At 41.2% G+C, this 13,428-nt stretch overlaps 1 protein-coding gene and 1 long non-coding RNA gene across 7 annotated transcripts in view; one reads left to right on the plus strand and one right to left on the minus strand.

Moving 5' to 3' along the window:
• The window catches only part of MKLN1 (muskelin 1), a 161,694-nt gene extending 155,389 nt beyond the window's left edge, over positions 1-6,305 (minus strand). For 4 of the 5 annotated variants that reach the window (XM_021935346.1, XM_021935344.1, XM_021935345.1 and 1 more), the window contains exon 1: positions 6,151-6,305. In XM_021935346.1, coding sequence (XP_021791038.1) covers positions 6,151-6,248 — 98 coding nt within the window. In that variant the 5' untranslated portion in view covers positions 6,249-6,305. The remainder of the gene's footprint in view (positions 1-6,150) is intronic. The other variant, XM_021935348.1, reaches the window with a different exon arrangement.
• Positions 6,306-6,450: 145 nt separating this feature from the next.
• Positions 6,451-10,115, plus strand: LOC110742717. Of its 2 annotated transcripts, none has more exons than XR_002520751.2 (3): positions 6,451-6,534; positions 9,108-9,333; positions 9,897-10,115. It is a non-coding gene; the product is annotated as an uncharacterized LOC110742717 (long non-coding RNA). The 2 variants fall into 2 exon arrangements; XR_002520750.2 differs by lacking the exon at positions 6,451-6,534 and adding an exon at positions 7,218-7,325.
• The last annotated feature ends 3,313 nt before the right edge of the window (positions 10,116-13,428 follow it).

Consider the following 13,428-nt stretch of genomic DNA (forward strand, 5'->3'; position numbering starts at 1 on the left):
TAGAATTATTGTAACAAGACCTCAAATCCATTTGCATAACCACCATTATCTGTACACCAAATACACAATAAATTTCATAAATATGTTCTATTTTCAACCAGACGTGATTAATAAAATCAAAATTCACTTAAAAGCTAAAATAAAGGGATAGAGGACGAAGAAACAAAAAAGTTATTGGGAGCATTATCACTTTTGAATTATATAAGCAATCTCTAGACATCTCTAAGGACCTGTCTCTGATTTAAACATGTTTTCTTCCAAATTACCAAGGACAATGCCAAAATGAACCCAGAGTAGTCCACACAGATAGAAGGAAAATAAACTGATATCTTTAATCCAGCAACTCAACATCTAGGAATTTATCACCAATGAGTTCAAAATTTTTTTCCAGGCTATGCACAGTGGCTGTAATCCCAACACTTTGGGAGGCCAAGGTGGGAGGATCACCTGAGGTCAAGAGTTCGAGACCAGCCTGCCCAACATGGAGAAACCCCGTCTCTACTAAAAATACAAAAAATTAGCTGGGTGTGGTGGCACATGCCTGTAACCCCAGCTACTCGGGAGGCTGAGGTAGGAAAATCGCCTGAACCTGGGAGGCAAAGGTTGAGGTGAGCCGAGATCATGCCATTGCATTCCAGCCTGGGCAACAAGAGCAAAACACCATCTCAAAAAAAAAAAAAAAAAAAAAAAAAATTTCTATAAAGCAAAATTACCTCATGACTCATAATGGTCAAACAACAACAAACACAAATGAAAATAAAATAAAGCCACAAAGCCTAAGTGTCTAATAATGGGACCAATTAAACAAAATGACATAAAGTCATTACATGGAATATAATGCATCCATAATAAATAAATTTTGGCTGGGCACAGTGGCTCACACCTATAATCCCAGTACTTTGGGGCACTTAGGTGGGAGGATCATTTGAGCCCAGGAGCTGGAAACCGGCCTGGGCAACATAGTGGGACCCCATCTCTACAAAAAATTTAAAAAGTTAGCCAGGCTTGGTTGGCTTGGTTGGGCATGGTGGCTCATGCCTGTAATCCCAGTACTTAGGGAGGCCGAAGCAAGTGGATCACCTGAGGTCAGGAGTTCAAGACCAGCCTGGCCAAGATGGTAAACCCTGTCTCTACCAAAAATAAAAAAATTAACCAGGAGTGGTGGCGCACACCTGCAATCCCAGCTACTCAAGAGGCTGAGGCACAAGAATTGCTTGAACCCAGGAGGCGGAGTTTGCAGTGAGCCAGGATGGTGCCACTAAACTCCAGTCTGGGTGATAGACCAAGACTCTGTCTACAAAAAAAAAAACATTAGCCAGGCATGATGGCATGTGCCTGTAGTCCCAGCTACTTGAGAAACTGAGGCTGGAGGATCGCCTGAGCCCAGGAGGTCGAGGCTGCAGTGAACTATGATCATGCCACTGTGACAGAGCAAGACCCTGTCCCTTAAAAAAAAAAGACAATATAGAAGAATATTTAATAACATAAGGAAATATTTACTATTTGTTAAGGAGGAAAAAGCAAATACAGAACAGTAAACAGAGGACAAAAGTAAATTGAAAAACATATACATCTACAGTACAAGATCTGGAATGATAATCAGTATTTAAAGGGTGACTAGTGATCTTTAGGTAGTGTTATCAAGGTTAATTTAAATTTTGTTTATGTGGGTCCATATTTTACAAATATTCCATAACAAACGTAGAGCATTTTTTACATCAAAATATATATTAAAATATATATAAAGTATATTTTTATATATTACATAAAAAGTGTCTATTTTTTCTTTCTTAGACATGGGGTGTTGACGAGGTGCTGTCTTTTTCTTTTGTAGAGACAAAGAGGAAAGAAAAGAATATATATATACACATTTACATATTTTTTACGTAATAATATATAAATATGCATATATGTTTTATGTAACAAAAATATATAAATATTTATATATTTTTTTCCTTTTGTAGAGATGGGGTATTACTATGTTGCCCAGGCTGGTCTCAAACTCCTGGCCTCAAGTGATAGTCCTGCCTCAGCCTCCCAAAGTGCTAGGATTACAGGCATGAGCCACTGTGCCTAGCCTATATTCATTTTCAAATGTGAAATTTTAAAATTAGTTTTAAAAATAGTTGAAATAAATTCATCTTCTATTCTAGTGGTCAAATCATAACATTTGTACTCTGAACCATGAATCAATCACATGTTGACACAAGGTACTATTTTAAGTACTATTTGATTTTAAGTAATAAGACTAACAGGAAAAAGGTAAACACACTTAAAAATCTATCAGATTTTATCATCTAAATTATCTAAGTCATTCAATAATATGTAAACAAGATAAGAATCATTGTATACCAATGAAATTACCTAATATGTAAAAAATACTTTCAAAGTTTCTCCCTGTTCTCATGAGTATACTAAAATCTTACATATCAAGATAAAATCTATTTTTCCCTCTCTTGCTGGTCTAACCTTAGAGCACTTCTTATCTGTAATCTCAATTAGACATATACAATAGCCATGTATAATAATGAGCAGCTTTCGTAACAGAAGTCAAAAGGCCCAAGATGAGAACCTTATCACCTACATTTTCTTCCTCCTCCTCATTATTATTATTATTATTGGAGATGGGGTCCCACTGTATTGCCCATGCTGATCTCAAACTCCTGGGCACAAGTGATCCTCCAGACTTGGCCTCCCAAGTGCAGGGATTTCAGGTGTGAGCCACCCTGTCCTGCTCCTCTGACATTTTCAACTCTTAGACCTGGGCAAGTTAACTTACCTCTCTGAATCTCACTCTTCCTAGCTCTAAAACAGAATAATAATATTTATCTCATAGGGTTTTTGTGAAGACTACATCAAAGAACGCATGCTAAATGCTCAGTACAGAGCCTGAAGAATAGAAGGTACTCAATAAGTGGTGACTGTTATTAAAGTCACAATGCAATAGTTTTTAAGTCAGAAAACCTGTCAAGCCTCTGGAAAACTATATGACCCTGGGCAAGCTACTTACCCTGTATGGACCTCAGTTTCATCCTCTGCAAAACACACACACATATATAATACCTATCTTACAGGTATGTGCCAAGAATTAAACAAAACTGTATACAAAAAGCATCTTGCATATATTAAGTGCTCAACAAATTGTAGCTAGCATCATTATTAGGTACAAAAAAAATTTTGAGTACAGGGATTAGCAGTTTACAAAACATTTTTATGTATAAGAGTATATGTAATTCTATGAATTATTTAAATAAGTATATTTAATTCTTAAATTAGGTGTAAATTTCAGAAAAAAGTAAAATACAGGCAATCTCTTCTAAGCACACAAAAATAAAAGGCCTTTTTTTAAGTCTCAAAGTAAAAATGTGTTCCCTATAACTGGATCCACTTTAACATTTTTAAAGTCCAAATAAATCAAAAAGAGTTGAAAGGGGAAATGTTTACTTTTTCTGCCTCTGGAAGAAGGGAAAAAAAATTCTAAGTCCTTAGAAAGAAAATAGAGATAAAATTGTTCAATTTTTCTTAATGACTTCACATTTCTTTACACAACTAAAACATAAGTGCCTTTAATACAAGAGCTCTTAAAGTTCTGATTTCCTGTACTATATATACCTTTGTGCAGAAGCAGTAAAACACTATAGTTAAAAACCACAGACTGTGGAGTCTGACTACCTTGATTCAAATTCTGGCTCCATCGTAGCTGTGTGACCTTAGGCAAGTTTTAACTTCTCCCTACCTGTTTCCAACATCTGGCAAATGGAGATTCCTCTTGGGACTGTGGTAAGGATTAAATGAGTTAATACACTTAAAAATGTTCATCAGAGAGCCTAGCAAATGGATGGCACATCACAACTGTTTACCATTTTTGTTACTGATTTATTACTGCCACCTCGAAATGCTTATATCTATGTTAACAAATACGTGCCACTTTGTGGACAATTTCAACAAATGTCTTTACCTAAAATGAGACCTGTTTAAGAAGTACCTTAATATGGTTTCCACTGCCAATAAAGATACAGCAATTGCTGCTAGAGAGGATTTTAGGGCAAAGGTAAGTAAAGTCCATCCCTTTCTTACATCTTCTGTCACACAAAGGAGTAACATCTTTGCTTGCTAATAGAAGTTCAGAGCCAAGAGTTTTATAATTTAGGCATGACACACACCAACCCAGCAGACACAATATTCTCCAACATGTCATAGAGATTAAATAAGATATAGTAAATGGAAGTATATGAAAGTTACATATGTATTAAATACTATTTTATGTATGTACTTGAGAAAATTGCAGCAATGTATTTCTCCAATCTCATATTGTTGCTTTCTAACTCCAAAACTAGTGTTCTGCCCACTGCAAACCAGGGGCCAGAGTAACAAGACACAAAGTCAGATTAAAGTTGCCATCCCACTAAATCATTTCCTGCTTGAAATGTACTTTCTTAAAATGTCTGTACAACAGATAACGCAAATAGTACTTGTATTATCCAAGCCTCAGGCCTACACCAAAAATTTAAGGAGTGACATCCTGGAAATAGGCCAATTCAAGACCAGAAAAATGTCTCCACAATTAGATCAAACAATGCCACACCAATTCCCAACTGTCCATAATCCTAGCCTGAGTATAGAAAAAAGCTGAATAACTTCAGATTCAAGAACATGATAACCCAGAATATCAGAGGTCAAGTACATAGGGCCACATTTCAACTCCAAGTACATGGCTGGAATGTTTACCTGGCTCACTAACTGAAAGTTGGGTTTCAGCATCAATCAGGGATACGGCCATGAATAGGCTACACAGGCCAGATCAAACCACAGGTCACTTGGCACCCTTCATTGGGCCAGATCCTACTGAATGCCAACCCTTGACCTGGTGAATAAAATGGGAGGCTGGCAGTCAAGACAGATTCTTCCAGTTGCAGCTCCATTTTGAGATTCTTCATTGATATAACCAGTGAAATCAAATTTGGATAAATGTGAAGAATTTCTCAAATATAGATGGAAAACTTACTTGAGTATGCTTCACAGATCTAGCCACTTTTTTGTTTAGCAAAATATTCAGTAAAATATATTATTCATTAATTTGTTTTGTTCATAAAATCGTTTCGGTCCTGTGAAATGGTTAGAGGGACAACTAGCATTTTTCTTCAGGATCTGCACAGCTCTTAAGCCTTTACTAAGCCAGTTTCTCCACTAGCACGTAAAATTGGAGTTAGATTTGCTCCTCCTTTCAAAAATAAGCCAAAGATAAATAAGATACTATGTAAGAGTATTTTCAGCATTTCAGAAGGAACTTGCTAGAGAAAAAAAAAAAAAAAAACAAACCCTAACAATGCAACTGAACTCTTTTTTAACAGCTAAATCAGGGATCAAGACAAAGCCGGTGTTGAAAATCAAATTCATTAAAGCCAGATTTTTCTGTTTGAGTTTCTGGGTTGGGAAACGGGTCTGTGTCCATAAAAACCCATCTTCTAATGAGCTGTAATACTGAAATTCTTCGGTAATGTCACTCCTTCCCACTCCCTATCTTTTTCAGAACTTCCAGGCATTAAAGACAACGTCTGCCAATTCTACAACTTCTCCCCGCCTGCTAGGATTCAGATGGATTCCACAACTTTCTAGCCTTCCGTGACTTTTAACACTACTCTAGAGCTAATCACTTTTAATGACCCCACTCTGGAATAGGCACTCCTCGGCTTTACACTTTGTCCCGGCAGCAATCGACTGAACGACATGTCCCCCAACGCCGACCACCTCGGACGACCTCAGACATTCGGGGTAGTTTGCAAGCGGGCCGGGCCCCGCAAGCTCGGATTCCTGCCCCACCTCCCAGAGCCGCCCGTCCCCTAAGCCCTCCTCAACCTCAACCCCCAAATCCCAAGCGCAGAACAACTGGGCTTCCGGTTCTCCTGTGCGCGCCCCGGATCCACCACACACCTCGCCCCTTCTCCCTGGGCTCGCTCTCAGGACCCTAACCCCATCCCGAGCGGGGCCGAGCAACGCTTTCAGCAGCTGAACTAAGACTCTGGAGGCCGCACGTCCCCCTCCGCAGGCCCCGCCTGGGCCTCTCGGCTCGGCTGCCCTCCATTGCACCCCTGGCCCAACAGTGCTGACGCGGAAGAGAGGGACAGCACGAGCTCAGGCCCCGGCACTTACTCGGGAAGGTAGGTGGAGGAAAAGGAGCTCCACTTGTGTAGCGCGTAGGGGAGAAGCCGGCACTCGGGCGCCGCAGCGACAGCTCCGCCAGCCGCCATCTTGTCAGCACCGTAGCGGCCGCCACCGACCGCTGGCCGCGAACGGAGGAGCGGAGGGGGCGTGGCCTGCTCTTAAAGGGGCCGCCGCCCTCCCCGGCCGCCTGCGCTCCCTGCCCCGCATCGTTACCCGGGCCCAGCTAGGGGCCACGGTCCTATCTCGGGGTTTTCTACGTGGCTCGCTCCTTTGACGGCCGAGCGACACTGGGTCTGAGGTGTAAGCGCTTTTCCAGGCTCTTCCCTGGGGCTTGGAGGGGAATGGCGCAAAAGACTTTTCTTACAAGCAGAGGTAAGGACAAGCCAAGATGATTACGAACAGAAACACGTTGTAGTTATGGAGCAGAAAGGGAAAATAAGAAGACTAAGTTGGAAAAGGCACGCCTGTGCGCTTTTGGAAGCCACCGCCCTCCCCAGTTTGTAAGTCCTTTACGGAAACAACACTGAAAGGAGCTGGAGGGCAGTAGCTAATGTGTTGTCCTCCTGGAATGGTCCTGGTTTTAAGTGTCTTGTCCCCGCCTTCCAGAGTCAGATGGAGACAGGAAAAGGAAATGGTCCCGTGTCCTCCTACCCTGTTTGGTTTGCAGTCTGTGATGCCCTGCATTGTAAACATTTCTTGTGATCCGCGTCCTACTAATCTTGTGGCATTGGTTTCCTGGGGAATGACGTTCACCCACAGACCGAGTTGGGAAGCTACGTGTCATCATTTTTTCAGTTGGCAAATCTGCCCACTTTGAACTGACATAATTGTAGCCTAAAAGTTCAGCGAGAGAGAAGTTCAGGAAAAAGACTATTCCTTCTTCTTAGAGGCAACAGCAGCCCTGAAAACCATATGGACATCATACCAGCTTCTTATAACAAAAGGAGCACTTGGTCTAAATATCTGGCAGTTTTAGATAATGTTCTCATCAAGTACCTGTTTGTCGTAGTTATGCATATTTATTCCTTGGCTTAGCCACTGCAGTTACCAAAGAGTATGTCTTTTATTGTCTAAGAGGTTAGACTCCTGAAAGCCTGGACAGTGTCATAATCTCCACCTGAAGAGTGGAAAAATTCAAGCAGAGTTTCTCAGGAAATGACCAAGTGAGTCAAAACACCTCAATAATTGTATTCTCTTCCCGTTGTAATCATTAACCTGCCGAAACTCCCTCAAGTCCTTTCCTGACTTCCTGTTTCTATAGGTGGAAATTTAATGATAGGCTCTACTAGGATATCAGATCAAAAAAGCCAAATAGAAAGGCCACGCTGGGCACAGTGGCTCACGCCTGTAATCCCAGCACTTTGGGAGGTCCAGGTGGGAGGATCACTTGAGCCCAGGAGTTTGAGACCAGCCTGGTCAACATAGCAAGACCCCCATCTCTAAAATAACAAAAATAAAATAAAATAAGAAAGGCCACAAGTATGTTCACCTTTAAAATTACATGTGCTTGGCCAGGCATGGTGGCTCACACCTGTAATCCCAGCACTTTGGGAGGCCGAGGCAGGCGGATCACCTGAGGTCAGGAGTTCAAGACCAGAGTGGTCAACATGGTGAAACCCCGTCTTTACTAAAAATACGAAAGTTAGCTGTGTGTGGTGACATACACCTATAATCCCAGCTACTTGGGAGGCTGACGCATGAGAATCACTTGAACCCAGGAGGCGGAAGTTGCAGCAAGCCAAGATCACACCACTGCACTCCAGCCTGGGAAACAGAGTGAAACTGTCTTGGAAAAATAAATAAAATACAGTAAAATAAAAAATTACATGTGCTCTGTGTGCTGCAGCAGGTTGGAAAAGTATGTGTTCCTTAAGGGAATGCTGTAACCCTTGTGACTTGGGTTGGGAGCTGCCAGAGACAATGGGAAAGGGCCAGAGAATGTTAGCCCCAGAGAGGATATGGTGGTTATCTTTGGAGAAAATAGACACTTTAAAGGGGAGGAATTAACTCACTTGAATTCCTTTGGGCCCCAGATTTTCTAATTCCACTTCTTACCTTAATGTAAGTCAAGTCCTTGTTCTTTTCCAGACATAGTTCCTGAGCAATCTTTTTAAAAAACACATATTAACTAGTTCTTTTTAGGCTTAAATCCTTTTGGTGACTTTCAGCCCCCTTCTAAACTGTTTAACAGAGGCCCTTCATAATCTGCCTTGATTTTTCTCTCCAGCTTCCCTCGCCCCCACCCCCCCATCTTTCTCCTTTGCGCTTTTGACATCTGTCCACTCACTAGCACACTGAATTTGTTCCCATAGAGTCCATGTTCTCTGTAGCCTCCAGGGCTCACTCTAAGCCAGGCTTGGAATATTCTTTACCATGCTTTACCTGGCTAACTCCAGCTCATCCTGTAGACTATTTGGTCCTGGAAATTTTTTTGGTTTTCTTTTTTTTTGAGACGGGGTCTCCCTCTGACTCTGTCACCCAGGATGCAATGCAGTCACATGAACATGGCTCACTGCAGCCTTGACCTCCTGGGTTTAAAGGATCATCCTACCTCAGCCTCCCATGTAGCTGGGACCGTAGGCAGACGTCACCACACCAAGTTACTTTTTTGATTTTTTTTGTAGACACAGGGTTTCCCTCTGTTGCCCAGGCTGATCTTGAACTCCTGGGCTCAAGCGATCCTTCTGCCTCAGCCCGGCCTCCCAAAGTGCTGAGATTACAGGTGTGAGCCACTGCGTCTGTCCGAAAATCTTTCTTCATCACCTGCTTTGGGATTAGGTGACCGTTTTCTTCATTTTTTTTTTTTTTCCTACGCAAGCTAACACAAGATAGGTAACATTTTTTACATTTCTCTTAGCACTCTAAGTTTCCCTCTTTGTCTTTACACACATCACAATATATTTTAATTTCTTCTTTATTTCTCTTTCTTTCTCTCTAAATGATAGCTGCCATGAAGATAAGAGTCATACATATCTTGTTCACAGTTGTATCCTCAGTCCTGTTGATGTGTCTAGCAAATAGAAGATGTTCAGTAAATATTTATCAAAGAATGGATGAATAATGCTAAAAGAGAACTTGAATTAGAGACTTTTGCGTTGCAAAGGAAAAGAAAATGCCAGCACTTCTCAGACTACAAACCTGTATCCCGGAGGTATAATTGCTACTCAGAAGGTAAAGACACAGGATAGTGTGGCTTTCCTGCATCACAAATTTTATAAATGGCAAAATAATTTAAAGCATTCCTATGTTAACATAAATACAGATAGTTATATTATGATACTGAGCCGAAATTTTTTTAAATGTTAAGAAAAGAACTTTATCTGAGGAATGCAAATCCTTTTAAATTATGAGGCCCAGAGAGGCATTAAAGTGAAACAGCGATCCTGTCCTCCTCCCCCACTTTTAAGCTGTGTATTTGTCTCTTGAAACTGCTTACTATTGCCACAGAAGCTAAACATTAACCTACTGATTAATGCTGCACCAGACATTATAACCCACATCCTATAGTTTCATAATGTGTAGCCAATCAGTATCTTGTTTTATTTTAATGTAAATTCTTGGTAAATAACTCAGGAACTGCCTCATCTTTCCCTTTAAAAATCCACTTGCAACTGCTGCTACTCAGAGCGTATATTCAAGGCAACTTGAATCTATGTTCCCGAGTTGCGGTCATCAAGCTTGGCCCAAATAAACTCCCAACTTATATTAATTTTGCCTCAACTTCTTCCTTTTAGGTCAAACATCTAGAGTAAGTCAGCAGGATACGGAGTGATTCCCCCACACACCTGGTGTTTCTCTCTGAAAGCAGCGCTTGGTACCAGTGTGAACTCTCCGCCTTCAGAAGTCTCGTCAGGTGTTTCAGGCGAGTTCTCCTGAATGTGGACCTCCCACTCTTGGGTTGAAGGCCTAGACTTTATTTGGGCTGTTTTTCAAACCCTTTCTTTCCTTTAAGTGTGAGGCTTAGGTCTGTATCTGGGTTAGAGGCCTAGACTTTGGTGAAACATTTGAAACCCTTTCTTTCCTTTAAGTGTGAGGGCTTCAGTCTCTGTCCACTCTTGGGTTGAAGGCCACAGGACTTGTTGGGCTGTTTTCAGGCCCTTTTAACGGGGTGTGGGGCTTACGGTCTCTGTCCACTCTTGGGTTGAAGGCCTAGACTTTATTTGGGCTGTTTTTAGAGCACTCTTTCCGCTAAGTGTGAGGGCTTCGGTCTCTGTCCACTCTTGGGTTGAAGGCCTGGACTTTATTTGGGCTGTTTTTCAAACCCTTTCTTTCCTTTAAGTGTGAGGGCTTCGGTCTCTGTCTTTGGACAGAAGATCCGGGTAAAGAGCTCTGCCTTTTTGCCCGCTCTGTCTTACAGCAGCTGCAGGTCATGGTTTTTCTGCCTCTGCTTCAGAACCAGGGGTTTGGGTCAAGGTTTTTTCACCTCTGTCTCACAGCACAGGTTTGAGTGAAAGAACTGGCAGTTAGGCACCAGTGGTATCATTTTATATTGTATGCCTTTGAGATAGCAGTTGTTTCCTATCGCTTGAAAATTCTGAGTTAGTCTTTAATTTTAACCAATTCCTGTTAGTTCCTAACTGAAATGTATACCCCTTTTGCTCTTCCAGATGGACGTAATATGAGGGTCTGGTCCCCCATACCTTGAGGACTCTGTTGCCATCTGACAATTAGAGACAATCCAATTGTCCTCATCCTTGAGGACTCTGCTACCATCTGACAATTAGAGACAATCCAAGACATGCCACAGTTTGATCCTAAACACATTCCTGGCTTTGGTCACTTTTGAAAAGTTCCTGAATTATGAGAAATCAATAATAAGAGTGTTCAAAACCTGAACACTCTTTTTAGAAATACCTGCTGGAATTACATATACGATTTATGGGGTACTCTCTTGTAGTGTCTGGGAAAGCAGACCCATCTAACCTGGAATGATCATAGGCAACAATGACCAAAAATGGGCATCTTTTGACATACCTAAAGTAATTTTATTTGTATACACCATTGGAAAGAGCTGGTTTTAGAACCAGACATGTAAATATGAGACTTACTTCCACTGGCACCTAAAAACTTCTAAAAGAAATCTTGAAAGAAAAAATCACCTTCATTCAAGAGGTAAACAAAGGGATATTTGAAACTATTTAAAAAGACTTCGGAGTCTTTCTCCCTTTCACCTCCAGATCCTCCCTTTTCTTCCAGCTCTGTGATCTGAACTCATCCCTTTCTGCTTCTTCCCTTGGCCTCCATACATTTCTTAGGCAGAGATTTTTTAAAATTTCACAATGTACACATTTCCTTCTCTCAGGGGAAATGAATTTAAATTTAGAGCAGAAGGAACAAGTAGAACAACAACAGAACGGGAATAAGACTGCTGAGACTATAAAAATGCAGATCCATCAAAATTTTTTCTAACCAGGTCTGGTGAATGACACTGTGATATGGTCTGGCTCTGTGTTTCCAACCAAATATCTCGATTTGTAATCCCCATGTGTTGGGGGAGAAGCCTCGTGGGAGGTGATTGGATCATGGAGGCGGTTTCCCCCATGCTGTTCTCATGATAGTGAGGGAGTTCTCACGAGATCTGACGGTTTAAAAGTGTTTGGCAGTTCCCTTTCTGGCTTTCTCTCTCTTGCTGCCTTGTGAAGAAGGTGCTTGCTTCTCCTTCACCTTCCACCATGATTGTAAGTTTCCTGAGGCCTCCCCAGCCATGCAGAACTGTGAGTCAATTAAACCTCTTTTATTTATAAATTACGCAGTCTTGGGTAGTTCTTTATAGCAGTGTGAGAATGAACTAATACACACTGATTTATTGACCCACTATCAGACAGTACCCTTTAAATCTTATCATGTCTTTAAAATGCTAACATTCAGGGAATTAGCTAAGCAGCATTCCAGATGAGATCAGCCGGAAACAAGATAAAATCCTTAAACGCTTGAACTGCCTGCTTTGGATTCCCTGCAAGATTTACCAAAAAACAAATACACAAACAAAAACAAAAACAAAGAAAACACTCCACCCAGTGGTAAAATGGCTAGGATTTGGTGCTTTCACCACTGTAGCCTGAGTTCAATTCCTGGCCAGGGAGCTAATCTCATTTGTTTTAAAGTATTGTATGATTCTTGACCTTTTGGGATACCATTTGTAATTGATCCTTATCCCTTTCATGGACAACTTTTGATTTCCTGTCTTTTTCCATTTGTGAGACATGCAGACCATTTGGACCTTCATGAGTACCCAGCCGAGAAGCTGAGATCCTAGAAATCATGACCAGACAGAAATGTGAATTGTACTTCACTTGTGGCTAAACTCCTTTCTTTGAGCTGTCTTTGGGGTGATTCTGGGTCTTGTGAGGACTGTGTTGCACCTCCTTTGGAGATGCCCCATGCATCCTTGGTTAAGTCATAACCTTGATTAAGGCTTACTGGTTCACCTTGGTGAGTCATTTGGAAGCATACCTTTTTTTTTTTTTTTTTAAAGTTCAGAAGCCAGGAATAACAGCTATTTGTGCTGGCTAATACCTGATAATGAGAGACTTGAAAAGTTTTTCTTTTTTTTTTTTTTAATTTTACTTTAAATTCTGGGATACATGTGCAGAATGTGCAGGTTTGTTACATAGGTATACATGTGCCATGGTTGTGTGCTACACTTACCAACTGTCATCTAGGTTTTAAGCCTTACGTGCTTTAGGTATTTGCCCTAATGCTCTCCCTCCCCTTGGCCCCACTACCTGACTGGCCCCGGTGTGTGATATTCCCCTCCCTGTGTCCATGTGTTCTCATTGTTCAACTCCCGTTTATGAGTGAGAACATGTGGTGTTTGGTTTTCTGTTCCTGTGTTAATTTGCTGAGAATGATGGTTTCCAGCTTCATCCATGTCCCTGGAAAGGACATGAACTCGTTCTTTTTTATGGCTGCATAGTATTCCACGGTGTATATGTGCCACATTTTCTTTATCCAGCCTATCATTGATGGGCATTTGGGTTGGTTCCAAGTCTTTGCTATTGTAAAGTGCTGCAGCAAACATATGTGTGCGTGTGTCTTTATACCAGAATGATTTATAACCCTTTCAGTATATACCCAGTAATGGGATTGCTGGGTCAAATGGTATTTCTGGTTCTAGATCCTTGAGGAATCACCACACTGTCTTCCACAATCACAATGGTTGGATTAATTTACACTCTAACCAACAAGTGTAAAAGCTTTCCTGTTTCTCCACAGCATTGCCAGCATCTGTTGTTTGCTGACTTTTTAATAATTGCCATTGTAACT

The sequence above is a fragment of the Papio anubis genome, chromosome 4 (genome assembly GCF_008728515.1).
Source record: "Papio anubis isolate 15944 chromosome 4, Panubis1.0, whole genome shotgun sequence".
NCBI lineage: Eukaryota > Metazoa > Chordata > Mammalia > Primates > Cercopithecidae > Papio > Papio anubis.